The sequence below is a fragment of the Cavia porcellus genome, unplaced genomic scaffold (genome assembly GCF_034190915.1).
Source record: "Cavia porcellus strain 051 isolate PalLab524CR breed Dunkin Hartley unplaced genomic scaffold, mCavPor4.1 scaffold_20, whole genome shotgun sequence".
NCBI lineage: Eukaryota > Metazoa > Chordata > Mammalia > Rodentia > Caviidae > Cavia > Cavia porcellus.
In genome coordinates this window covers 47,049,093-47,076,680 of record NW_026947503.1, presented here as the reverse complement: position 1 = coordinate 47,076,680, position 27,588 = coordinate 47,049,093, and the positions used below count along the sequence as shown (strand labels likewise).

Below are 27,588 nucleotides of genomic sequence, written 5' to 3'. Positions count from 1 at the left end.
TTAGACAAAATGAAAAGGATTCAAGCAAACATTTTATAATTACTAACTGATAAACTCTGCCTTTCATTTTTAGTTGGGTTAGATATTGGTGGAAATGTGTAATTGAAGCTCTCAGAATATTAGCTTTCAGATAATGATCATGCTATACAAAGCATATTTATTTGGGAACATTTTTATAAAGAGGGAGATGTTTTAAAAGTGAAGTAGGTATCACTAATGGGAGTGACAGACACAACATAAAACTGTAGAAATCAAAAACACTGCCCAGCAACATATTACTTTACATCTGCAGAGAATTTTACAGTATTTATCAGTCCTTCCTCTTCTATACATATGAAGTGTTGGGTGATGCACACAGCAAATTTAGTTCACAAAACTCCAACCTTTGGGAAAAGCCTAAACTATGTTGAAAATCATGATTTTATTTTTCTTCTATTGTTACCAGCAATCTTTCTTTTTGTTCGAGGACATTTTTTTTTTTCCTCACAGAGCTATTTCAACAATCCCATGAACCCAGCAAGAAAACTTCATCAAAGGTATAATTCATCATGGGAAAAACATGGAACATTTGATCACAAGATCTCAAAGATCTTGTTCTTCATATACAGACATTTGTAGCTCAAATAGAGAATAGCCATTTATATCATCAAAACATTTTCTTGTGTTGGAACCTTACATGATGGTTGGTGTGTTCATCAAGGAATAATCAAGCTGGAAGATATTTTCCCCAAGTACTGGTGATTGAACCCAGGGTCTCTACACTGAGTTACATCCCCAACCCTTTTCTATTTTAAACAAGGGCTTGCTAAATCCTGTAGCTGCCCAGGCTGGGCTCAAACTTGAAATCCTCCACTAGCTAGATCTTTTCACAGAAGAGTTTGGATTAACTGATTTTGGCTAAGTCATAAAAGGATCCAGACAGGCAGAGAGAAAGAATTTTTCACATTTTAAAAATAATATTATATAGTAAAACAACAATGTTAATGCCTCCCAAAGATTTCACACACACCTGGGTACTTTCTTTGAACTGGTAATCTGTGCCCATCACTTCCTAGACTACTTTCAGTTTAACCCACTTATGCCAAAAATTACAATTTTTTAAATGTTTTCATGAAATTCATGTTACCTAGAAAAAGTCAAGTAATAAAAATTTGAAGAGAAAATTTTTTATTTTATTCTGTAGCTATGGGCATTCCAAAAGGCACTTTTAGGTATTAAGGGTTAATTCTGTCGGTAACCCTGCTACACTGAACAGATCTCTGTGTGGAAGACACTACTCAGGTGTGCCAAGATTTCTATTTTCTCGTTCCTATAATCCATTTGCCTGATGAAATGTGAGACGTAACCCGTGTCACTTGTGGATGAAAGCAGGCAGGCTTTATGTGCGTTTTTTCCCACTCTTATCCCCATTTCCTATATTCTCTGCCTCTGTCCTGATGGAGAACTCACAAGAATAAAGCAGGCTGCAATGATGAGTCATCATGATGGCTCTCTAGGAGAGTCTGTTTGAGCAAGAAATGAACTTTGTGGTACTAACCGAGATTTTGGTAGCATTTGTTACAGGACCATGATCTCATCCATCACACAGCGTCTCACTAACTCAACTCCCAGGGATCACTATCCATGCAGTAGTTCACAGCTACATATGAGGATCTTCCATTAATAAATTGTATCCATACATAAGTTCACTGACTGGAAGGTAAATACTCAAAGAAATACTTGGGAACCCCAAGAAGGTAGTTGAGATAAATCACAGTGTATGTTCCATACTCTTGCCAGGTACCTGGATTATCACAGAGGGCTTCTCAATGCAGACTGTCATACTGCTGTATCACCAAGGAGGTGTCAGTTTTACAGCAGCAACGCACTCCAGGTTAACGAGGAACTTAGCAGAAATGCATGACAAGTAACCAGAAATGCAGAAATAGGATTTGGGAACAGGTTAGGAATGAGGGTATGAGTTCAGAAGTAATCGCCACATTCTTGAAACATAAAACATGAATAAAATTTCTGAGGAAAATGGCAGAGGGGAGAAGTCAAGAAATGAGTCTCAGAAAAACACTCAGACTTGGGGGAAGAGAGAGAGGGCAGCAGAAGAAAGGAAGGAAGCGATGGGAACTATGGTGACAATAGCCATTCATTTTGAGAGCTAAGAATACCATAGCTTCATTAATACATTCATTTAAATTTAAATTTCAAGGTTTTTAATGAGGATTAAAAATGTACTGTCTCTTAACAATCCATTTGCTCTCCTCAATATTAAAATAGATCACCCAGCTGACAGGCAGCTAGCCATTATCTGTAATGAAAAGCAAAATGATTTTTAATTCAATGTCTCAGAACTAATCTATCAAGTTTTAATGTAAGAACAAGAATTTTTGGAATATGTATGATTTACTCTGCAAAATATTCACTTATTCAATAAACACCCCACCTTATCTGGGCTGGGCACCTCATGCCTGTGCCCATTCACCCACTGCTCTCCTTGTACACTGACTTTTGTGCTAGCTTGGCCCCTGTGAGGACGGATGACCTTGCCAGCTAATTAGCTAACACTCTCTAGACCCTGGTACCTGTGCCAGACACCGCACTTTGTGCTTTATACAGGGCTTCCCCTTTAATCTTGAACACAGCTCTATGAGGTATTATCTCATCCCCATTTCACAGCATGGTAGGCAGGCTGGGCAGTGCCAAAGCGAGTCCTCTAAGCCTTGCTACTCAAAGAATGGTCCTCAAGGTAGGAGCACGGAGATAACCTGGGAGTTTTAGAAACTCAGATTCTCGGGCCCAACCCTAAACCCACAGAATGAGAAATTTCTTTATGCATTACTGACATAACCCAGGACTGTGGCGCTGGGTTACATCCCCAGCCTCCTCCCCACCACCACCACCTTGGTTTTGTTTTGTTTTGTTTTGTTTTTTGAGACAGGGTCTTGCTAAGTTCCTACATAGCCACGTTTGGACTTGAACTTTCAATCTTTCTGCCTCAACCCCCCCCCCCGAATTCTGAGCTTACAGGAATGTGCTACCAGCTACAGTTTGGTTTTAAGAACTCCAGCGGATCTTCTGTATGTTAAAGTTTAGGAAGCACTGCACGATGACGACTCAGCTGTAAGGACCATTAAGGGAAATGCAGTCTTCCCCATGACTAACAATTTGGGGGTGACAGGGAAGTATGTTTTGTGCTGTCCAAGGGAACGGTCAGGACCACTCCCCAAAGCAGCAGATTCTGAGCTGGGTCTTGAAGCCAGAACATTTTCTCAATTCATTTCATTAAAAATAGGTGCTGTTCCAAATGGACAAGCGCCCGCATCAGTAATCTTCCGGAGCTGGAGTCTCGGGCCTGGATACCAGCAGCAGCCACAAGCCGATCTGAAACCTCCACACCATGTACAATTATTAAACCGCGCAATTATTGTTGTGTTACTCAGCGTAGACCTGCTTCCTTAACTAATAACGCTCATAATAAAACTTTGCCTCTCTCTGTCAGTCACGCCCCAGGGGTGAATGCTAACGGCTGGGGTGACAAGCAGCTCGGTGGGACATCGGGAGCCGGCACTCCACGCCCGGGCGACGTGGCCTTCTCGGACCCCTGCGCCCCCTCCCGCCCGGGTGGAGCCCGCGGTCCGGTGCGTTTCACCGGCCGCTCTTTCTTTTTCCTGCACCAGTTCAGTGTGGCTTCCCAGGGCCCAAACCAAAGTCCCCCCGCGAGCGACCTGCGACTCGCGCGTCTCGCCACCCGCTTCCCGCGCTGGGGTCCCCGCCGCGCCCGGGGAGGGCGGCGCTGGCCGGGTCCCCCGAGCGGACAGGCGGAGGCGCGGCGGCGGCAGACGGCGAGTCACGTGCGGCGGCGGGGGCGGGGCGGGGCCCGCCAAGTGGGTGGAGAAAACAAAGCCCCCAGCTGTCAGCAGAGGCAGGAGGCGACAGCGCCGGAGCAGGTGAGTCAAGTGCATTTAAAGCGGTACCGCCCCGGCGCACCCCAACACCCTTTGCCCTGACGCAGCCTCTCCCAGGGCTGGCGCCCCCCGGCGGAGGTTTGCAGCCTGTGGGTCGCGGATTAGGCAATACCGAGGGTCCCAGAACGCGGCAAGAAGTTGTGTGCGCAGTGCCATGGCACCCTTAGTGTGCACCCCGCGGTGCTCCTGCGGGCCTCGTCTTTCCCACTAGGGGACCTCGCGCCGCGGACCCCCAAAAAAGGGACGGAGTCGGGGCTGCCACGCTGGCAGAAGCAAAGTGCACAGGCTGAGGGGGTGAGGGCTGGGGCCGTGCAGGATACAAGGAGTGGGCGTCGGGGACGAGGGGGTCTTGCAAGTGCGCGCCGGAGAGCATGGCCCTCCAGGCCAGAGAGTTGGGGCGCTGGTAGCAGCTTGGCGCTTTGGGGCAGACCAGGAAGTGAAACGCGTGGGAGCGACCCTTGCACCCCCAGGTCGGCTGCCTTCCCAGTGCTCCCCGCTTGGGCGGATACGACTCCTGTCACCCCACTCCAGCTCTCGCTCCTGGTTATCAGTGTCCTCCCAAGTGGTTCTGCCGTGGGGCGCACCCTGAGCGCGGGGCGTAAATCTCTTAGATTCCCCTCTGCTTCGATAGGAAATTCTTTGGTCCAACTTTACAAGGGCTACACTGAAGCCAGGAGCCCCACAAAGGACCAAGAAGGAGAGGAGGACGCAAAACTGACCCTGTCCTCGGAACCTGGGTCGTGAGCGCATGCAGGGCTCCAGGCCCGAGAACAGGGAGCGAGTTAGGACACCCGAGTCTCTTTGCGAGTCTCTTTGCCGGTGCAGCGCTCTGACTTCCGAGGAAGGGGTGCTGCGGCCGTTTGATCAGGCAGAGCCTTTGTCTTAACCTCGGGTCCCCTTCTGCTAGTCCTCCCTGGGCCAGTGGCGCGTACAGTAATTAATATTCTGAACATTAGTGATCCCTTCACCTCCGCACCTGCCACTGCTGTCGCCCTCTACCCGCCGGTCGTCTTCACTTTCTCGCGTTCAATTCCCCCTCCCTCCGCCAAAAAAGAAAAAAGTGGGCCAGAACCAGGAGGAAAAAGGTTTTTAAGAGCACAGCAGAGGCGGCGACGCAAAATCAAGGGTTAAGTGTTCAAACCTGCGCCCGCCTGCGCACCACCACCTTGTAAGAACTTTCTCAATTAGCATAGTATCTGCCCTGGGGCCGCGCTGCGAGGCGGAGGTGCGGTCTCAACCTTGGAGAGGCTTGCAGAACTGTCCCGACTGAGGTCCGTGCTGCGCCTGCTTCTAATCTGAGAGGACTCGCGGTTTACAACTTTACTGGACAGAACACTGTGGGATGAAACAGAACAGAGATCAAAAGGTAACAAGAATAGCAACATCTGATATGTTTCTCTTGAACACTAGTAAAGGGAGGAGGGATGGTCCTTGCCTAGCCAGCGTCCTTCCTAGAAATGTCCCCCTTGGCTTGCTTCAAGGTTGATTGTCTGCCAAACGAAGATATTAGGGGCCATATGTCAGAAGACCTCTAAGGTAGGCGGCTTCAGAGCCCACTGTGTGCTCTTTAGGTGAGTCTAATTGGTAAGTTTTCATGCACGGAAAAAGCATGCTTCGCCAAAGCACTGTTCCCAGACTTTGCTGCAACTGAGAATCACTTGGGAAGCTTTGAAAACTGCATCTACATAACATCCCAAACATTTAAATGGGATTGAGGGTGCCAGCTGAGCGCTGGTGTTTGGAAAGGCAAAACCAAAAACAAACATACCAAGTGATTCCAATGTCTAGTAACACAATTTAGGAGCCACTGTGGCAACGTGGCTACAAAAGCAGTCGTTGCAAGCCAAGATGCTAGGTTAACTGCTTGACTGGGTGAGAGAAAAGGCATTGAAACCGAGGTGCTGGTGACCAGTGTCACCTGGCCGCTAGGCTGAGGGTGACACCTACTTACCACATCATTTCCCCCTACCCTGGATTAGAGTGTGGGTGTTGTTGGAAAAATTGAAGTTGATTTTCAGAATCTGGCTTCTGCCGAGTTGTTAAGGGAGACAGAAACTTTCCTTCCTGTGATGACTGAGTGTGGCAGGCAGCAGGGAAACCCAGCAAGCAAACGTGGAGCAGCCTGGTGACAGCGAGCCCAGGGAATAGGAAGTAATTACAACCAGCAGTTTATTGATAGGCAGGCCCTTGGTCCTTGGGAAGCACATTTTAATGTCAGATCCAGATGTTTGCTCCTAAGAGCAGCACCCTTTTCCACATGCCCTCAGCCCCATTCTACCTGCTTCCTGTGATGCTCGCTGATGTTGAAAGGGAAAAACAAGCCAACTAGACATCTTGTAGTTTCCTTGGTGGAAGGTATATAAAAAGCTGATGGGAAAGTGTAATCTGGCTCGGGTTATTTCAGTTTGTGAAATAGAGAGGAAGAATTTGCAGTGCATACATTTTGAATTTTTAAAAAGTAAAATAATTTTTGACCATGGATTCAGGGACAAATTAAAAGATCTATTCAAATAGAAATGGTTGTACCTAACATTTTATATAAAGTTGTGCTGGCTATTGATCAAAGGTTTGTTGCTTTAAAAAGAAAAATCATCCCCAGAAGATAACTTCTAAGTTCTTTAAAGACACACATGGTTTGTTAAACTTACTCTTCCTATTTTTGTTGCCATTTCAGTTTCTCTCCCTCCTCCTCTCTTCCTGTTACTCTTTACATCGCCATGGTTGTCCCTTCAGCTCAGTTTCTCTAAGCCGGACAGCAGTGCCTGGCATGTAACAAGGGCTCAGTGTTGCCAGCTGTTGAACTCCACTGGAACCTGTCCTCTAGCACCTACGTCCCCTGCTTGGAATGTTGTGATCCTTATTGGCCTTTGTGTCTGCAGCCCTAGAGCACAGTGCACAAGACCTTATGTGTTGTAAATGCTGCTCCTTTGTACTCAGTGAAGACTATCAGAAGCTGGAGGGCGCATTGGAAAACAAAGCCTCCTAAATATACTCATAGTTTCATTATTTGCCAAAAAAATGACATTCTGGATATGTAGAGCTAAAAACTGCCTACAATTCTTAAATGCTTAAAAATGATAGATTAACTATCACTGAAGTGTATTTAATTACACTTTTTTTCACAGACACTTAGTATTTTAAGCATGCTAATAATCACTGAAACACTTAAGCACACTCTCATAGGTCAAAAATTCACTTCACAAAAGTTTACCCATTATTATGCTATAGAAAAGAATAGATGCATTGACATCGTATGCATTCCATTACTATGGAAAAATGTTTGCCTAAGGAATTCATTAAGCTAGGAGTTACTGCAGAACACACCACTCTATTGTCACCTGTCCACTGTCATTAACATGGGACAAGTAGGGGCTAACAGTAGTTCAGTGGCAGAGTGCTTGCCTTGGATGAGCAAGGCCCTGGGTTCAATCCCCAGTGTCGCAAAAAGAAGTACCATAAGAGTACCTTAGATACCCTCCGATAGCCAGCATATTTAAAAGTGGAAGTCAAATGCATTCTTTGATAGACACATCAAAAATAGATGCCACTAAGAATTTCAAAAGCCAAAATGATGTCAATGCATCTATTATTTTATGTAGCTTAGAAAAGGAGCTAGGGATCTAGTGGTGTACTTTTGAAAGTTTAATTGGGAGATGTAAGATTCTGAAAGGCAGAAATGCAGGCTAGGAAGATAGGACTAGTAGGATTAATCCATTTGAGTCAGAAACTTTATCAGGGCTTGGTATGTACCTGGGTAATATTTACCAAAAGGGGTGGGGTAAGAAATCATGTCATCTCATTTTAGAAGCTCCGGAGTCTTTGAGAGTCACCCAATATTATTACCTTAAATTGATAGTCTGTTGGTTTTATTAACATATGAGGGACTAAACATAATTGGGTAAATCCAGACTGTGAAGTAAGCTTCCAGAATGGCGATAACACAGCTAGAGCACTGAGTTATTGACTCCTTTCCTCATATTTGTTACCTCATGTAAATTGGAGGTAGTCTTGCCTAGAGATTTTGGCTAGACAAGATCAGTTCACCTTGTCTCCTCCCACCTTAAAATAAGAGAAACTGTTGTTATCTGTGGTGCTCCTGCTGACTTTGTTTTTAAACAACCTTTGGACAGATGTTAAACACAACCTTAAACAATCTGCACACCTTTAGTTTCTTTTCTGGTTAATTAAAATAATACATTCATGTTCAAATCTTTTTCACAAGTTATAGAAGCATAAATTCTGTTGGGGACATTTACAGGTTCTTCTTATCACCCAGTGAATTCTCAATGCCCTATGCAACATCTTCACTGAGAAGGCCTCTGATTCATGATTAATAGCTCCCTCGTGGGAAGCTCTCTCTGCAACTCATTTCTTGCAGCCATAAACAATGGCGCAAATCTTATGTAATTCACCTGCAACCATATGAAATATTGAAAGGACTGGGAATGTCGCTCCATGGTAAGTCACTTGCCTAGCATACGTGAGGCTCTGGGCACAATTCCTAGCAGCTCCAAACACAAAATTAAATTTAATCTGAAGTAAGATTAAGAATAAACTATTAATTCCACAAAAATTTTATTTCATATTTACAAAAACTGAAAAGTATTCAAAACTGGTTTGTTACATCAGAACTTTATAAAATTGAACTCTTGGTGAATTTGCTTTTGTGAAACTTAGTCTCCTAGTCTACACATTTCAAAAACTACTGCTGACAAACTTTAGATCATGTACTGACATTAAGCTTCTACTCAGGTGAAACCCATGGTTCCTCTATTTCAAGGATCAGCAAACTGTGGGCCACTTTCTTTCTTTTTTTTTTTTTTTAATCGGTATCAGGGATGGAACTCAGGGCCACCTGCTTGCAAGGCAGGCGCTTATGCCACTGAGCTAAACCTCCAGTCCCTGGGCCACTGTTTTTATGTGGTCTTCTGGGTAAGGTTTTTTTAATAATTGAAAAATATGCAAAAAAAATTGGGGGGAACTTGAAAATTATATAAAATTCACATTTCTGGATCCAAAATAAAGTTTAGCTGGGCTGCAGGCATTTTTATTCTGTGGATATTTTTGTGCAAGTGTGGCTGAGTGGAATCATTGCACCAAAATTATGTGATCCACAAAGCCTAAAGTACTTGTTCATTATTTACAGAAAAATTTTATAGACCTCTCATTTACTCCAACACAGCCTATTTCAATTTAATATAAGCATTTGCTCATTTAAAGCTTTACCTTTTTTCAGTTTTTCCCCCTCAGTTAAGGTAGGCAAAATTTGCTATTAAATAGGTCAACTAAACATTAAAAGTAGAAGGCAGTTTGTCTTTATGTTCTTCTTGTGTATGTATTTGTAAAAATAATACATTTCTAATATATGGATTTTAGTGATTTATTGAAGTATAAACTTCTGAATCTGAACAAGTGTTGATGTGATACTACCAGTCATTGCTTCTAGAGAGTTCTAGAAGCTCAAGAGAACAATCCTATGCTGAAGTCTTGCCCTAAATGTTTTTTTTGGTTTTTTTTTGTTTGTTTGTTTGTTTTTTGTCTTTTTCATTTTTATTGGTACCAGGGATCAAACTCACGACCGCCTGCTTGCAAGGCAGGTACTTATGCCGCTGAGCTAAACCCCCAGCCCCTTTTTTTTGGGGTTTTTTTTGTCTTTTATGAAAAAGGTTTTTTTTTTTTTTTTTTTTTTAACGGTACCGGGGATTGAACTCATGACTGCCTGCTTCCAAGGCAGGTGCTTATGCCACTGAGCTAAATCCCCAGCAGGCCTGCCCTAAATGTCTCCTTCCTTATTGTCTTACCCATCGGGACATTTGTATACTTATTTAGTATATGGAGGCATAGTTTGGAAACTTACTCAGATTTAAAAATTTCTTATTGAACATTACTTTATACATGTAGAACAGGATATGAAAACTTGCTGCTTTTAAACATGACACTTTTCTAAAGTATACATTAAAGATTAAAAAAAAAAAATCGACCTTGTGCTGTGGACAATTTGGTGTAAAATCTTCAAACTCAAAAGTAGACCAGATTATAATCCAGAAGTTCAAGTGATTGACCTTTTGCTGGAATAAGTACATTAAAATCTTAGGAATATTTAAAAGAATAATTACATTGATATGAACCTGTCTCAATGTTTTTATTGTGTTGCCGGTCATGAAACTTCCTTCCGTTTCTAGAACTTCTCGTTTTTGGTGACTTACTACTGCCATAGACTGGAGATTGCAAATCTGTTTCACTTACGTCCATGTAGCAATTATAAGGGGTCCCCTGTCCCTTCCAGGATCAATCCACCTGCAGTTTAGAGCTTGGAAAAAACCAAAACATACATTATTGTTGTAAATCTTGAGGTACTTAACGTTAGCTGGATTTTATTTACTGTTTGACACAGGGCCTCAATATGTAGCCCAGTCTAGCCTTAAATTTACCTTCCTGCCTCAGCCTCTCAAATGCTGGGATTACAAGCAGGTGTCACCATGCTCAGCCCAACTAAATCATTTCTCAAAACAAACAAACAAAAAATTATTAATTTAATCCCATCCTAGGACTGTCCATAGCCATAGCATGCAAATTGCTAACTGCTGAAGTAACTTACCTCGCCAGCACTCCCCATGGAATCAAGGGAGAGGAGAGGGTAAATCACCCCATGCTGATTTGATAAGAAACCAGTCTGTCGGATCAACTTTCCTCCCTGATAATCCAGTCTTCACTCTTCTACCAAATACATTTTAATATAATTTATGCCATGTATATACCACTAATAGTTTCCTCTAAAGTAGTTCCAAAGACTAGGAATTATTTGAATTTACTATATTATTAGGCTCAGGTCTTCTCTAATGAGCCTTTTGCTTGCTTCAGCCCTAATTTGTAAACCCCATGAGAAGAAGGACCATTGCTGTTTGAAGTAAGTAGGGAAAAGAAAACAAGAGAAAGCTGGAAAATGAAGCAGTTTACCTTTTCCTTAATTCTGTCAAAGAATCGAAAACTATGGGATGGTGTAGATAAAAGTGAGATCAGAGGTCTAGATTAGAATCCATAAAACTTGTAAAATTAACAGCTAATGAAAGTGGTGAGAGAGCACCTGTTAGCACTTCACACCTTCATCCACAGATAAGTCTGTTCAACTTGCCATAATGTAAGAAGAAAAATATTTCATGATTCAAATTTCTCAAAGAATGCAACATTGTATTTCTGTGTACTCATATGAAAAACAGATGACCATTTCTGACTTGTCTTATGATGAGTCTCTGTATAAAAATGAGACCAACCTTTTTTAGGGAGGTATCATGTTGGGGATTCAACCCCAGGCCTTAAGCATGACAAATTTAAGTTTGAAAAAGACTCATAGGAACTAACTTGACAGCCTATTATAAATAGCGTTCCGTGTTGATCTTGAGTAATAACCTCAAGGTGGATCACTTTCCGGGCTTCAGATCATCAGGAAATCTCTTTCGTGCTTCTTCATTTAGTCTATTGCAACTTACATAGGAATATTTATATGCCGCACTCATATATTCATGTACTTGTATTTTTCCAGTAGGTTACTCTAAAACTGGACAGATTATACAGTTTGGGCCTCTGGCAAACTCCAAACTACTCTTGTGAAATTCCAAATTTTAAAAGCAGTGAAAGATTATTCTTTTGGGATTTTTAGCTCCTCACTTCTTTAATGCCTGCTGGTAATTGGACAGTTGTTTGGTTGTTTTTAAAATTAGTGTTGCATTATCAAAGAGCCGTCAAGTGGGCTGAACATTAAAACTGGGTCTGTAGCACACAGGTGGATTTTGGAGATGTTACTCAACATCTTTCATCAGCATTCTATAAACTGAGTTTTCTAATCTGCAGACAGAGACAGTGGAGTCAGTGATTGTCTCTAGAGATTGTTGTCAAGATCAAATTAGATTAGCGTTGGCCTTCATGACTGGGCTATAGCTGATGTGATCAGACTCGTTTAGTGATCTCCACACATCAGGCTGGCAGTTGACTACTGTGGAATGTGGCTTCCTGCAACACACCTGATATGGAAGACAGGTGTGTTCATCTTGGTGATTCCCTCTGTGTGCTGTGAATAGGAGCAGGGAGCAGGGCTGGGGATGTAGCTCAGTGGTAGAAGTATCTGTTTGGCTTGCATGAAGGGCCTTAGTTCCATGCTCAGCACTGCAAAAACACAAAGTGTATCTACCAGGCTTGCGGCTCATAGCTGTGTATCTAAGTGAACCATAAATTTTCCTTTCTGTGTTGCAGAAACAAAGTTCTTTCATGGCTGGGAACTAGGAAATGGATACCAAGTAATGAATTCTTTATCAGGCATCAAAAGATCTAATGTATATTTTTTGCTGCCAGAGTTCTGTACAATCCTTCAATGCTCTTTCCCAGGAATAACTTTAATGGATTAGTAAAAAGTACTACAATACTTTTAATTACTAAATTCTTATTCAATGGTATTCTTTTGTGGGCAGTCCACATTTTCTAAAAGAAGACAAAAAAAAATTAGGATAAAGTATTTCTTCAAAAATACATCTGTAAGTATCCATTATGAATAACCACAGTATTTCATAATTGTGATTAATTTATTAAGTAGATTTTTATCCTATCCAGTTCTACAACCTCAAGCTGAAAATGGCTGCAAGGCCTTTCTATTAAAAACACCCCAGGATGGAATTTCCCTCACTAACATACAAGGGGAAAACTAATTTTTCTTTTTGCTCTTTTAATAAATAAGCATGAATTCAGGAATGAGAGACTGGAAAAGGTAGGGAAAGATGGCACTTGTAATCTTACCGCCTTTTTTGCAGCTATTACAGCAGTTTTTAAATGTTTCTGTGCCTGTATTCATATTCAACAGTATTTTATATATATCTCTTTAGCAGTTTTAATATTTAATATTAAAATATTTATTATTTTAATAATTCCAACATGTTGCTGGAAGTGCATCTTTGCCTGTACTTTTGCGAGCTCTTTCTACTTGAGACACTTTTTCCTGAGTAATTCAAGATCACGCTGGGTCTTAGCTCAGGTGTAAACTCCTCTAGGTCCTAGCTACTCACTGACCAGTGGCATCTTAATTTCAAGCTTTTCCCCAGACATTCACAATCCGCATGGCTCTCTTACAGAGATCCCCAGGTGGTCTGTTAGTAGCCATTAACATTTGAGAAGAGGAACTGGTTGAAGGCGGTCATGGGCTTTGCTCATCTCCACAACTCCAGACCCTAGCTCTGTGTGTTAACAGTAACAGTTAAGAGTTCAACTGGGGGCAGTGGTTCCTCATTTTTTTAGACCTCACTGTTGTGTAAATGGATTGAGCATGAGAGTCCTCTTGCATGTTGGAAAATGGAGGGAGTCTCTAGGGTGTTTTCCATTAGTATACAGTTGGTCAGGGGTCCCCTCTGTGGGTTGTCTTTACTATTGAAAGCATGGTGCAAATGTCTATAAACCCATGGCTGAGGTCATCCCTTCTCCTTAAAATGCCTGTCAGTTACCAGTACCTCTGCACGAGTTGATAGGTTTGGATTAGTGTTAAAGGGAGGAACAAAGAGATGATGGTGATCTGACAGGGACAGTAGCCCTGTCAGACAAAATAAATGGTAAAGTCCTGGAATTAGCTTCTTGCTATGGCAGATGTTATTTTTTATCTTGAATAATGTAGGTGACTTTTTCATTTAAAAAACACCACATTTCATATCTATAAAAGCTCAGGATGCAATTTCCCCTCACCCTCATGTCCTGCCTCACATCTGTGACAAATTCTATCTGGTCCTGTGTTCAAAGTGAACCACTGTGGGGACTTTCCTCCATGTGTTTGTTTTGTGGGCAGTGGAAAGGACAGGTCCTTTCACAATGATGGTTTTAAACTTACGTTAAAACTGAGCAGTGACTGAACTATTGGATGCTTGCTCTTCACATTGTGGATAAATGTTCTGGGAACTTGGGGGCAGACATGTGAGTGAGCTCAGCCTCTTAGCCCTGTTTTGAAGTTAGAGGAAGCTGATTAGAGCTTTGGAATCAAGTCTGCCCACAAACAAGAAACTTCTGTCCAACAGACTATTGTCTGCCTTATGTGAAAGGAACGCAAGGCTCCTGGTACTGCTTGCTAACAGCCCTCACAATCAGCCACACAGACTGCAGGACTGAAAGGCGCATCATTATGTTCGAGAATGCATGGCCTTGTGGAGCCTGCTGCTCTTCCCCCCCTCATCACAGATACCGACTGACTGAACTGTGAGTCGAAGGTCCTTCTCTTTAGTGGAAGAGTGCACTGGATTGTCTTTCTGTCCTAATTGTTTACCCGAGTATCTGTGATGACACTATTCATGGTGATTTGGCAAGACCTAAGACTTTGGGTGGGGTTTGTAAGAGTCATCTTGACACCTTTGAGTGTACCTTGTTGAGCAATGTGACGCGGGTGAACTTGGCGAGATGGGTGGAACAGTCATTCTGCTCTGTGACCTGTAACATGCAGCCAGGCCCGGTGTGAGTCACATTTCCCTGGGGTTTGTGGCCATCCCAGTGAAAAGAAACTTCACTGGGAGGAGCAGTGCATCCTCTGCGGCTAAGTGTGCGGCTAAGTGTGCTGTTTAGGGATTGCTCTTGGAATCTGAAAACTGCAGGTTTTTGTTTGTTTTTCACATATGGGGCATATCTTTTTAAGTCTTAAAGCATAGCTAATATTCTTGGGGTTTGCTATTAATCTATTAATTATCCCATTAATTTGAATGACTTTGGTTGAGAGACTTTGTACCTTGATTTTTCCACCTGAAAAATCATGCAAAGGTATGTGATTATCATCCTGAGTAGAGACACTAGAGATGAAAAATTAAGACAGCAAGGTAAAAGCGTTGCTGATAAGGAGAACTAGAAAAACAAGTCAAAGAGAAATAAGAATTAGGATCATAAAAGGGTGAAGCTAAGCAGGATTTGCTGTGAGTTCGAGGCCGGCCTGGGCTACATAATGAATTCAAAGCCAGCTTGAACTACATAGTTTGGACCCTGTCCAAAAAAAAAAGAAGGGCTGTCCCTAATTAACTCCACAATCTAAAATTTAAGTCTAAATGATCTTTACTAACTACTTTGGACACTATGTCACTATGTTTTAAAATTTGCAACAAGGCCCTTAGAACTGATTGTCAGCAGGCCTTGTTCTTGTTTCAGGTGTGCCTAAAGTATAACCTTCTCCAGACAATTCAGCTCACCTTTGTAGCCCCCTCTCTACAATAAAAATCATGGTATCGCGTCTTTCTCTAGTGTCTCAGTGTTCTGTGAGGTGTTCATTCACAAATCGGCAAAAGCAGTGAGAACTGTATTTTTTCCCTTGGAGAACTGGTAAATTACTTTTTAAACATTAAAAAACATGTAGCTTGAATAATCCACTAGCACATGGAATTATTTAGATTGGAATGGTAAAATATAGTGGCAGATTTAAACATCCACTTAACATAGCTCCTCAAAACCTGAAAGCAGTGAGATGCGTGGCAAGGCCGATCCTACGTTCTCTGAAAGCATTCCTCAGACACCTCCCTGAGCTCACAGTTCCCTGTCCATCTTTAGGAGTGCATGGCCTTTTGCTCTTTTTTTTTTTTTTTTTTTTTTTTTTTGACTCTACTGGACACCACCTGAGAAATAAAGACCATCTATTAGCTGGGCACAGTGGCACACCCCTGTAACCCCAGCTTCTCAGGGTTCTGAGGCCGGAGGACTGCAAATTCAAGACTAAACTGGGCAATTGAACAAAACTCTGCCTCAATATCTAAAAAGAGTGTTTTTGTGTGCTTAAAGTCCTGAAATACAAAGAAAAGAAAAAGAGGCCTTCTGCTATATCCTGCTGGAGGTACAAGCAGAAAAGGAAAATACAGAACTACTGACAAGGTCCAGCTGTGAGTTTTATTGTGATGCTTTAAAATACAGTTAAAACCAGATGTTGTGATGCATTTCTATAATCCTAGCACTCTGGGAGACTGAGACAGGAGGATTTCCAGTTTAAATCCAGCCTGGGCAATTTAGTGACTTAAGTGAGACCTTGTTTCAATATAAACTTTAAGAGTTTAGGCCAGAAAGGCCAGTGAGGATCCTGTTCTGAAAATTCATTAAGAACCCTTTCATCAACGCTATATCTGTAAGATCCCTTAACATCGGAATCTCCTCCCATTCTGTTTGCGTTGTAGGCTTTCTCTAAGGTTGCTTGTATTTCTCAGCCTTACAATACTCTGATTCAGTTTCCCAAGGAGGTGTGTTCAAATTCAGTTGTTTAATAATAATGTTGAACTTAAGTATTTTCCATCTTCACAGAAACTTATAGTTCCAAAAGAATTCTTGTGTGCCTCAGCAACTCTCAAAAGTAGTCATATTTTTACAGAAAACTATAAAAACTGGAGCCCAGAGTTTAAATGGCATGCCTGAAATCACATGATCTGGAAAACCTCAAGCTCAGGAAATTTTACCCCAGGTTCAATGCTCTATACTAGAAGGATTATAAATGACAGATGGGTTCTCATAGTGTCTCCCAAAGGTTCTTTTAACTCATAAAGATAATAAATTATACCAAGATCTTAACCTCCAACTACAGCAATGTTTCCCACTGAAGGATACACAGGGTTTCAAAATTGAGCTGGCAGACACAATTTTGGGACACAACTCACCATGGATGAGAACCTGTCATAGGGACATTCATAGATACTTTTCCAAATTCACAGTTTGTAAATAGAAGTCCACAAAGAGAGGACACAAGAATTGTTGAAGAATATGGTTAGAAAATGCAGGCAATCTCAAAAGTCACTTGAACCTGATACTTTTAGGCAGAGTGATGGACCAAGTGTACAGTCCTAGAAACAAATATTTCACCTTACTGTTTGCTTCTGACAGTTTGGCAAGTTATCTGAGCATCCTTCTATCTCTCAAGTACAACAGGCATTATATATATATGGTGGTGCTTTAGATGACTCATTTGTCTACACAATGAAATGGAAGAGTGCCTTCATTAAAGGCACCCATGTAACAAGACTAGCCATTCAGGTCAACAAAGAAGAACTAACAAAATTTTGTTATAAGCACTCTGATGCATTTGTACAGCATCATTAAGTAATATCACTTTGGAAAAGGGAGATGTTTCCGAATCTTAAATTCTAGATGAATGCATTACCACAAAACAACTAAGGTGGAGAGAGAGGGAACTTGAGAAAAGATGAGATCCCCTAAGAATGGCTCATCATGGGTGGCCAAGTCTGAGCTCATTTCAGTTGGGATCAGCTACGTGAGTGGCCCCGCTGAGTAAATGTGTACCAGATTGCCAGAGAAGCAGGTCTTGGGGTGAGCGCTGAAGGAATGAGGTTGTGTGCCTTTGGATTCCAGGTGTGGACACCGTATAACCACATCAGCATCACCTGGACATTTTTTAGAAACAGGGAATCCAGGCCCCACCCCAGTCCTGCTGAATCATAGTCTGCATTTTAATGAGATTTTCAGGTGAGTCATCAAGTCTGAGGAGACTTAGAAGTAAAATGTTGATTTTCTTCTAAATTTCAGTGTGAGAAAAACTTAAATGATTCTCGAATTCCACATATTAGCCAAGAGAACAGCACTCGTAAATCTGTACCTTTTGTTCTTCCACTCTCTGTCAGTACCACTGAAGTCACAACTCCCAGCTGTAATTATCCATGTATGTGTCTGTTGCCCAGCTAGACTCAGGCTCCTTTGTGGCCAATTGTATCTTGCTATTTTTAAGAACCACAGTATCTGATGCAGTGCCTGACATATGACAGGTGTATAAAATGGTACCTAGAACTCCAACTGCCAAGTCTCACAGACATAGATTTGGATCCTAACCCTGCCTCAGGCCTCAGTTCATGCATCTATAGGACAAGAATGAAAAAATCACTCACCTGGCATAATGAACTGATGTGTGCAATGTATTTAACACAGCACCTGATGGGTACTAACTGCTTGTAAGAATAGCTACTGGTGTTCTGACATGTTCATTGAATGTTGAACAAATGAACAAATAAGAAGCTCACATAAAAAGTTTTAAGATGAGAGCTTAGGCTGGGGGTTTAGCTCAGCGGCATAAGCACCTGCCTTGAAAGCAGGCAGTCGTGAGTTTGATCCCCAGTACCGATAAAAAGGAAAAAGACAAAAAAAAAAAAAAAAAGAAGAAGATGAGAACTTAGTGTTCCATTGCTTCAGTAATTTATGAAAGTAAATTTTAAATAATATAAAAGGAAGGATGGGATAATATAAAAGGAAGGATAAAGTTGATTCATAGAAGAAACGTATAACTGAAGGCCAGTGTTTGGGTCCCAATTATGTAGCTGTGTGACCAGCAAGGACCAAGCTTCCCAAGCACCAGTTTCTTCACCTTAAGGGTAGGATTGCTAATCCTCTTTATTTCATGGAGCTCTACAGAAAATTGTGGTATAGCTTGCATTATACCAAAGAAAAGCCCATCTGATCCATTTTTGTGTACCTGCTTCTTAACATGGTGCCTGACACATGGGAGCTGTTTGAGGAAGTAGACTTGCTCCTTGTGATTAGAGCATGCAACCCCAAGTAGGGATGAAAAATAGAATTATAACTGTGATCTTTCAAAGGTCAACCCTAAAGGACAGAAACCTTAGCATTTAATTTTTGGTGGAAAGAGGTGAGAGGACAAGGGCACAAATGTCTGTAAAGATTCCTTTAGGGGTAGATGAGAGAGTAAATAATGAAAACAAGATTAAGAAATACTAATTAGAGGTTTGGAGCTGCAAGTTGGTCAGTACCCCGTGAGAGATTCTGTGGAAGAATGCTAAAGGAGACAGCAGCTCCAGCCCAAAGACAAGCAGAGGGACACTGCAGAGGTGGTAGCAGAAGAATTAGTTTTGAGATCTTGGTGAACTGATCCATAGGAAGGAGTTTTGCAAGATTAAGAGCAGCAAACGTCTATAATTATGAAGGGAAAAGCCTTTAAGGAATCTTTTCAAATTGGGTATTTTAGTTGAATTTCCAATAATGTACGGTATTGATTTCCCCCCAGAGTTGTATTTCTGACAACATAATTGGATCTTTAGCTCCAGAATTTCACTAGAATATTTCGCAGTTGGGTGGAATTCAGCATGCATTTTTCCCTACCAAGAATTCAGCTACTGATAGAGCCCACCAAGCCTTTTGAAAGTAGATTCCTCTTCTTGTGAAGACGACAGCAGGGACACCAGGAGCAGTGCTGTTTGTTGTTATATCAGAGTTCTGGGTTCTTCACATGGACTCACACAGAGAATGTGGGGACAGAGGCCATGCAAACATTCTTGCACATTTCGGCATGTTCTGTCCACTAACTCTCCTAATAGACTGCTTAGAATAGTAATTTGAAAAGATTTTCACACATAATTCCATGCACGATGAGTTTCCCATCTTTTGAGGGAGAACATATCGACTGTCAACCCCCAGGGACCTCTAAAAACCCTCTTGCCATGGCCAAAGACTTGGTGCTACACTTTAACACGTTTAGTATGCTACTGTGTTCCTTTTCTAGGTCAAAGGAATAACACTGCAAAGGCCAGGACACACAGAAAGCAGAGATTCAGTTTCTATTCTGACCCAACCACTAAGTTTGAATCCTCAGCTCTGAAATTGAACCTTTCTGTGCTACTGTCCTGCTTCACAAGGTTCCTGCTACATTTCAATATCAATCACACACATAAGGAAAGAGTTACTCTACTCCTACTCCACTATTTTCAAGGACATCAGATTATAAATGAATAAAAGTAACTAATGTAATTATTTTAAAATTTTGCATAATTATAATGCATATGATATTCCTTATATCAGTTTATCTCATTTTTTTAAATAATCTTTTATATCTTCAACACCATACTTTTTTTCCCTTTTCTTTCCTTTTTTTTTTTTTTTTTTTTAAACCAGGAATCAAACCCATGACCTCACACTTGCTAGGCAGGTACTGTTCTGCTGAGCTATATCCCAGGCCCTATATACTTTTTTAAATTCAATAGAAAAGCCAACCTTAAAAATCATTTTAATTCTGACTCACACAGGAAGTAGCAGATGGGTAAGTGAGGATTCCAAGAGGAAAACATTAGACCATACTTATAGGGAAAAAAACTGAATTTCTTTTTTTATTGTAGCTCTCACTTTAGGTACTTTCTTGGGGTATATTTTATATTTATAGAAACACAAGTCACACAACCATAAGTAGTTTATAAAATCATTACCATTCTCAATATGTACCACCTAAATCCCTTTATCAGCTAGCAATTTCTTAAAGTCTTTAAATACACGACATGGGTCATTTGGTAATTTGTCTTTCTTAAGGAGAATGAGTCATACCAGACTTAATATCCAAGATTCGGTGTAACTTGACCTCCTTTGCCTGCCAGATAGCCTCAGTTTTGGGTTTCCCTGGTGTGTGCTTTGGCTCTGAGCTCCCCAGTAGTTGAGCCCTGGGTATGCCTCAGCTTTCCCTGGGGAAGACCAGGAGCCCAGCCCAAGACCACTAATTGATGTGGTGCTTGCTCGAGGCAAGGCTCCCTGGAAGGCTGATACTGAGCAGGATCAGCCTCAGGATTAATAGACTGTGACTTCTGTTCATGCTTATAAGCTGCTTTGTTCCTAGAAAGCCATGGACCTCCCGCAGTGGAGCATAGGATCTACAGCTAAAGCAATTTGGTATCTCAAAGTGGCCGTGAGAAGTTTGGAATTCAGGATGCAGTTCATTCTGAGCATGCAAAGATAGCCCAGTCAATTCATGCAAGAAAAGCTCAGGCTGGGGCCCCAGTGGTATTCTGTTCTTGAAAAAGCTATGAACATCTCAGAAGACAGTGATGCCGTCTCTTGGTGAAGAGGGCGCTTTGACCTAGTGCTGATCAGAAGTTTTATTGCCTAGCTACACAGCAATGAGGAAAGAGGGAAATCTTCCAATAGCATAGCATGATTGGAAATAATTTTAGAACCATTTTTCATTCTGCTGTATCTTTTATGTTCCTGTGGTTTTGTGGCCAGGCATAGAAGCAGCGGTCATGCTGAGGGGACTTGCTAACCAGGACACATTTCCTGCTGCTGGAATTCTGGGTTTGTTCAAATAAAGAAGAATTGAAATTTCTAGAGGATGGATGTTTGCAGAAACAGATAATGTGCTTTGTTAAAGAGTTCCACCACCATGTCATGACTTTGATCCTAGCGAAGAAACTGGGTCTTTTCAAATTAAACAAAACCAACAAATAAGACAGAAAAAGCAGTTGACTTCCGGCTGCTCATTTCTAAGAAGCTGCCTAGTACTCAAAATGGCAGGCATGCAAGGCACCATGACAGAAGACTGTGCAAACTCTTTATGGGTTAGTGACAAAGGTTAGGTCCTTACTTAGTGTACAATCCTGCTTAAAATAATGCTGGCTTTGTCATCTACAAAAAAAACCACACAAAGGGTAAAATTCTGTTAGTGTGCAAATAAAATGCGGACATTTTGGAAAATTTTGGAAATTCCTAAGTGGTATGAACTCAAGATTATTAGAGATTAGTTTAAAAAAATGAAGCATGGACCAAATCGGGGTCCAGAACTCACTTCCTGTCTTGAATATGTGCATTTGTATTAATATTTTGGATCATAATGATCAATTGGGAAGGTAAACATAGAAAAAAAGGGATCCCAGAGAAAATGCTAAGGTAAACTAGGTTGGACAGTGCCATGAAATTGCTGGTGATTCCTGAATCCTGAGATTATGGGGGAGATATTTTTTCTTGGAACTGTCCAAAATGGAGCAAATTTCTGACCCTGTCTTGTCCGCTGCCTTGAAACTTTGTTGCTTTTCTCTGAAAAATGTAATAAAAATGAGGTATCTTGCTGTCCAAACGCTTACTTAAAATTTTTCAAGATAAGGTACTTTGAAATTATCATACAATATACTAATGTGTATTAAGAAACAATATAAAGACATCCTATGTATTTTTATCCAAGATCCCAGCACAATCACCACCACCAACATGGTAACATCTTACAAAACTATAGTACAAAGTTTGTAACCATAATCATTTCCCTCCAGCCCTGACCCCTCCTTAGGCACTGACAATCTATAGTTTTATCATGTGCAGCATTTCTATAGTTAAATCATTTCCAGAGAAGCAGATAAATGGAATTGTATATAACTGGTGAGAATTGACTTTCTTCAGCCAGCATAATTCTCTAAAGGCTCATCCAGGTTGTTGTTTATATCGATAGTTGATGTCTTCTTATAGCTGAGTAGTATTTCATAGTGTCTTACAGGTCGTTTTGTGCTGCTGCAACAGAATGCCCAAGACTGGGTAATTTATATAGAACAGTGATTTATTTATTACAGATCTGGAAGTTGGTGAGTCTAAGATTAAAAGATCTGCAACTGGCAAGGGCCTTTGAGCTGTGTCATCTCATGGAAGAAGGGAGAAAGGGAGGACAGGAAGAAGGGGAAGAGAATAAACACTAAACTTTCCCTTTTGTCAGGAACCGGCTCACACAGCAACCCACTCCTGTAATAATGGTATGAATCCATTCATGAAGTAGTTGCATATTTTATTTTTAAAAGAAACTACCAAAGTGTTTTTCATAATAGCCCTACCTTTTATAGCCCCCACAGGCAACATATGAATGATCCACTTTCATTGAATCCTTGCCAGCATTTTGTATTGTCACTATTTTTATTTGAGATGTTTTGGTAGGTGTATAGTGAGGTCTTACTGTGGTTTTTCATTTACCTGATGTCTAATAATGTTGAATTGCATTTCATGTGCTTATCTGCTCTGCATATATCTTCTTCAGTTAAATCTTTTGTCTGTTTTCCAACTGAATTATTTTTTTACTGCTGAGTTTTGACAGTTTTTAATTATATTCCACATGATAGTTCTTCCACAGAGCAGTGGTTTGCAAACAATTTATGCTTGCTTGTATCTTCTATTTGCTTATCCACTTCACATAGTCAAAACTTTTTAATTTGAATGAAGTCCGTTTTATCAATTTTCCTTTTTATAGACTTTTTGGTGTCAAGGGTAAGAACACTTTACTAGATTCTAGATTCCCAAGATTTTCTCTTTGTTTGTTCCTGAAGTTCATAGCTTAGCTTTACGCCACAACCATGAGTTAATCTCTGTGTAATGTGTGGGCCTTGCTCTATTCCTGCCAACACCACAAGAAAAACTGCTGGCCAATCCCTGGTCCCTCTGGCCAAAGCTAAATGGAAAAGCTAGAGCCTGGACTTAGAATGCAAGTGGAACAAAACTTCTCCAGCTGTTTCTAATCTGCACCAAAAGACTAGCTTTTGAGGTCGTATGCTGCAGACAAATGAGAGCAGATCCTGCAGTCTCGGGGACTCAGTTAAGATATGTCACTTTCTAGCTGCATGATAATGGGCAAAATGCTCTAATGCACTGAGACTCAGTTTCTTCTTTTGTAATAATGTGATTTTGAGAATTAAATTGGATAAAACATATAAAATAATTAGTATAAATTGTCCCATAAAGCATTTCATTCTTCTCCAAACTGATCCATTGCAGCTGCTGAGAAATTAGTAATGGGCTGTTGTAAGGAAACATAAAGACCAATTGTGTGCAGACAAGATTATTATAATCTGCTTTATAGATAAAACTAGCAGCCATAAGCTTCTGATTCCTAGTTTGGTGACCAATACTGTGCACGGTAATAACTACTGAAGAAGAAAATAAACGAAAAATTTTTGTTGTCTTTTCAGTTATAATTTTTGAAAGATTGAAAGACTTAAAAATAGAAACTAACATGGATAGCAAACTGATATTTTTAAAATCTGACTGTTATCTGTTAAATTATGGAAAGATAATGAACTATCCATAAAAGTAAATTCACCTATGAAATATATAAAGAAAATTTTCTGAAATAAAAAATGAGTCAACATGAGTTCAGTTATTGAAACCATTGATATTAAATCTTATGATTTTAAAGAAAACAAAGTTATGTAAATTACTTCTGAGATCTTGAACACTACAGGTTGAATATCTCTTTTCTGATATGCTTGGGTCAGAGAAATGTTTGAGACTTAAAATATTTTGGGTATATTTTTATATATATAATAAGATATTTTAAAGATAGGACCCAAGTCTAAAGATTAAATCATTTATGCCTCATACATACCTTACGCCACAAACTTCAAACTTATTTTATATTTTAAAATGCTTTTTGTATTAAAAGTTCATGCTGTGACATTTTCCACTTTAGCATCATATCAGCCCTCAAAAAGCTGGCTTTCAGAACGTTTTGGATTTGGGACTTTTAGATTAAGAATAACTAGCTTTTATAACATTAACAATTCAGCTGTCATTTTTAGTTTTATTCTTTCAGAGTTTACCATTTTTTGCTTTAAAAAAAAAAACTCTTTCCCTTACCAAAAGAGAATAAAATGTCTTCCACTTTCCTTAAAAAAATTCCCCTCCCAGGAGCATCTTTAGAACTTTGTCTCATTTTAATCACATAGTATTAGATCTGCTTCAGATACTTTATTTTTACACACTTGATTTTAAGCTAAGCATCAAAAGCACATCTCTGAAATGATCACAGAAAAGAGAAGCACCATGTCCTGGGTGAGAGCTCAGGCTGAAGGTGGGTCAGGCCTAGTTTGTTATGTGAGGTTTTGGGGAAATGGTGAAGGATTATTCACGCACAGATGTCAGGTCATTTTTAGCAGCCTCTGGCTGAACCGAGTCAGCCAGGCTCCCAGCTTTGGTCTCTTGAAGCTTGTAGCTCATTCACTTCTTAGCCTCCAGAACTTAGAAAATGTTCAAGAAAGAAAACAAAAAACAGTTCTAGATCATGTAAACAAAAGAAATTTCTTCTTGCTATGCGTACATTTTGGAGTTTGATCCTGACATTGTTTATCATGCTTATCCTGTGACAGGCAAAACTTTTTGACTACATTAAGGCTGTTTTATTTTTTTTTCTTTATTTAGTGTCTTTATTCTGTTGTTCTAATTAAAACTGAAGGACATTAGATGTCATATTGAAAACAAGGAAGAGTCGGAATGCTCTTAAACTCCACCTGTTATATTTGGGTAAACACCTCAAAATAAATAGAAATTAGTATTAAAGACAAAAAGCTTAATCCCTGAACTTCACACACACACACATACACACACGTGCCAAATGCTGCCTGATTTTGTCTGACTTCAGCTTTTTGAGTTACAAATGCAGTACTTGTGATTCTTAGTCCCTGCTTCTATAATATGGTTAGAAAATGAAGCTTAAGTGTCAAAGACTTAATGTTCCTGCCTCTTTCTGACTGTCAAAAGATGATGGGTCATAAACAACCAAACCAACCTTCCTTTGTATCCTCGGGTCTGGCGAGTGAGACTTAAGGGTCAGTGCCCCCATCCTCACGAACACCTGGCCCTTCTGTGTCCCTTACCAATTCTGTGTCACAGTCTAGGGGTGGGTGAGGTAGGACAGAAGGAAGAAAACTAGGAAGAACGGAGACAAGGAAAACCGTAACTTAGAACAGTTATACTCTTTCTTTGAGATAAGTTAGGAAAATATTCAGGAAGCAAGGAGAGGAGACAGGCCTCCTGAACGTGCACCGATGAAGAAAAGGATCTGGAAAAAAGCGGGAGGAAGCTAGCGCCTGGATCTCCAGGAGGGCCCTGATGGTTGTCACCTGTGCCTGGATCTGGAGCCCCGTTCTCCTTCCTTCCTCCTGCCCTCCCTCTCTCCCTCCCTTCCTTCTTTCTTTTCTTTTCTTTCTTTCTAACAGAGGCAAAGTTTATTTCAAAAAGTAAGAATGAAGAGTAAGGGAGAAACCAGCTCTGTAGAGTGAGGGTGGGCCCAATAAAAGAGGGAAAGAGAAGAGCAGGCGGGAGGACGCAGGCTGGGCGGGCGGTGGGGAGGAAGCCAGGGCTGCCCCGGCACTGCGGCTAAGCGGCGCGCAGGAGTCCTCCACCGCTGGGTGCCGCTGTCACGGCAGCTCTGCGGCTTTCAAATGACTGTCGGAACTCAGCTCTTTAACCTGCTTACTCAGGGTGCAGGGTTTAAAGAAAGCTGCATTTTAAAGAAAAGCTGGTTATTTGTAAATTCCTCACAATTGGGAACTTAGTAGAGAGGGACTGCAACTCTATTTAACGTTTAGTTTTTATTGGTACATTTTAGGTACGCAAAATGGCATTCATCATATGGGATTTGTGCCTGTACATGATAAACCTTGATTCTGTTTCCACATTCCCTCGTCTCACTTCAACCCCTCTTTCTTCCTTATTTACAAAAGCTTTGCTTCCATTTTTTCCTCCTTTTCTAATTTTTTTCTTTTCCTTCTTTCCTTTCCCCCTCACCCCTCCCTAGTTTCCCTTCCTATTTGAACATTTTCTCTTATTTGCAATGTCTATTACACATTTTGGTCTTTACTTACACCTTCAATTGCTCACACCAGAGAAACAATGTGATATTTGAACATGTGTGTCCAATTTAGTTCTTTTAAGAGTATGATCTCAAAGTGTATCTATTTACCTGGAAATGCCTCAAGTTTATCCTCTTTTATGGCAGAGTAGTATTCCATTATATTAAAAAAAACCCCACATCTTCTTTATCCTCTCATTGGTTGATGGGAATTTGGATTGTTTCCAAGATTTAGCTGTTACCAACTGTGCCACTATAAACACAGCTGTGCATAGATTGCTATGATAGGGTGCCTTTAATACTCTGAGGATGATACAAAGAAGGAGAATAGCTGAGTCAGATAGTTTTCATTTTTGAGGAATCTCCAACTGATTTTCTCAGAGGATGCACCAGTCTACACTCTCATCAATAGTGGAAAGGGGTTCCTTTTCCTCCACAGCCATGTCAACATTTGTTACTGGTTAATTTTGTGATAATAGCCATTCTTTCCAGAATGAGAAGGAAACTCAACATTGTTTGATTTGCTTCTCTCAAATGACCAGTGATGTTGAGCTTTTTTTCATATATTTATTCACCATTTCCACTTTTTCATCTGAGAAGTGTTTATTCATTTCAGATGCTCATTTTAGGATTCAATCTTTTTTTTTTTTTTTTTTTTTTTTTTTTTTTTTTTTTTTTTTTATCGGTACCGGGGATCGAACTCACGACTGCCTGCTTGCAAAGCAGGCGCTTATGCTGCTGAGCTAAATCTCCAGCCCAGGATTCAATCTTTACATTTGGGGGTTTAACTTTTTTGCATTCTTTATATATTCTAGATGTAGTCCTCTGAAGAACATAGTAGTTTGTCTCTTCAGTCTCTTGGTGGATTCTCTTGCTTTGCAAAAGCTTTTTAATAAGATGAGGTCCCAGTTGTTCTTGGTGATATTTCCTGTGCAATTGAGGTTTTGTTAATAAATCTTTGCCTACACCTGTGTCCCCATTCTCTTTTCCAGCAGATTTAATGTTTCTGTTTTAATACTTAAATTTTTGATCCGTTTCAATTTTAGCTTAGTCCTTAGTGATAGATGTGGGTCTAGTTTTAGTCTTTGGCATGGGAAAAATCAGTTTTTATTATAGAAGCTATCTTTCTCCTACTAAATGTGTTTGATCCCTCTGTCTAAGATAAGGGGGCTGAGCATGTTTTGAATTATTTCTGTATCTTCCAATTTGTTCCACTGATCCCTTGGTCTGTTTGTGATCTAGTACCGTACTATTTATATCACTGTAGTTTTGCTGTAT

The 27,588-nt window shown here is 40.6% G+C and overlaps 1 protein-coding gene across 2 annotated transcripts in view; it reads left to right on the top strand.

Moving 5' to 3' along the window:
- Nucleotides 1-3,859: 3,859 nt before the first annotated feature.
- Nucleotides 3,860-27,588, top strand: part of Mapre2 (microtubule associated protein RP/EB family member 2) — a 163,449-nt gene continuing 139,720 nt past the window's right edge. Inside the window, exon 1 of one of the 2 annotated variants that reach the window (XM_005005550.4) lies at nucleotides 3,860-3,938. Coding sequence is in view for 1 of the 2 variants with exons in the window: in XM_063231774.1 (XP_063087844.1) it covers nucleotides 5,299-5,322 (24 nt within the window). In the remaining variant the exon portion in view is untranslated. Of the gene's footprint in view, nucleotides 3,939-5,224; nucleotides 5,323-27,588 lie in introns of those variants that run through there. The other variant, XM_063231774.1, reaches the window with a different exon arrangement.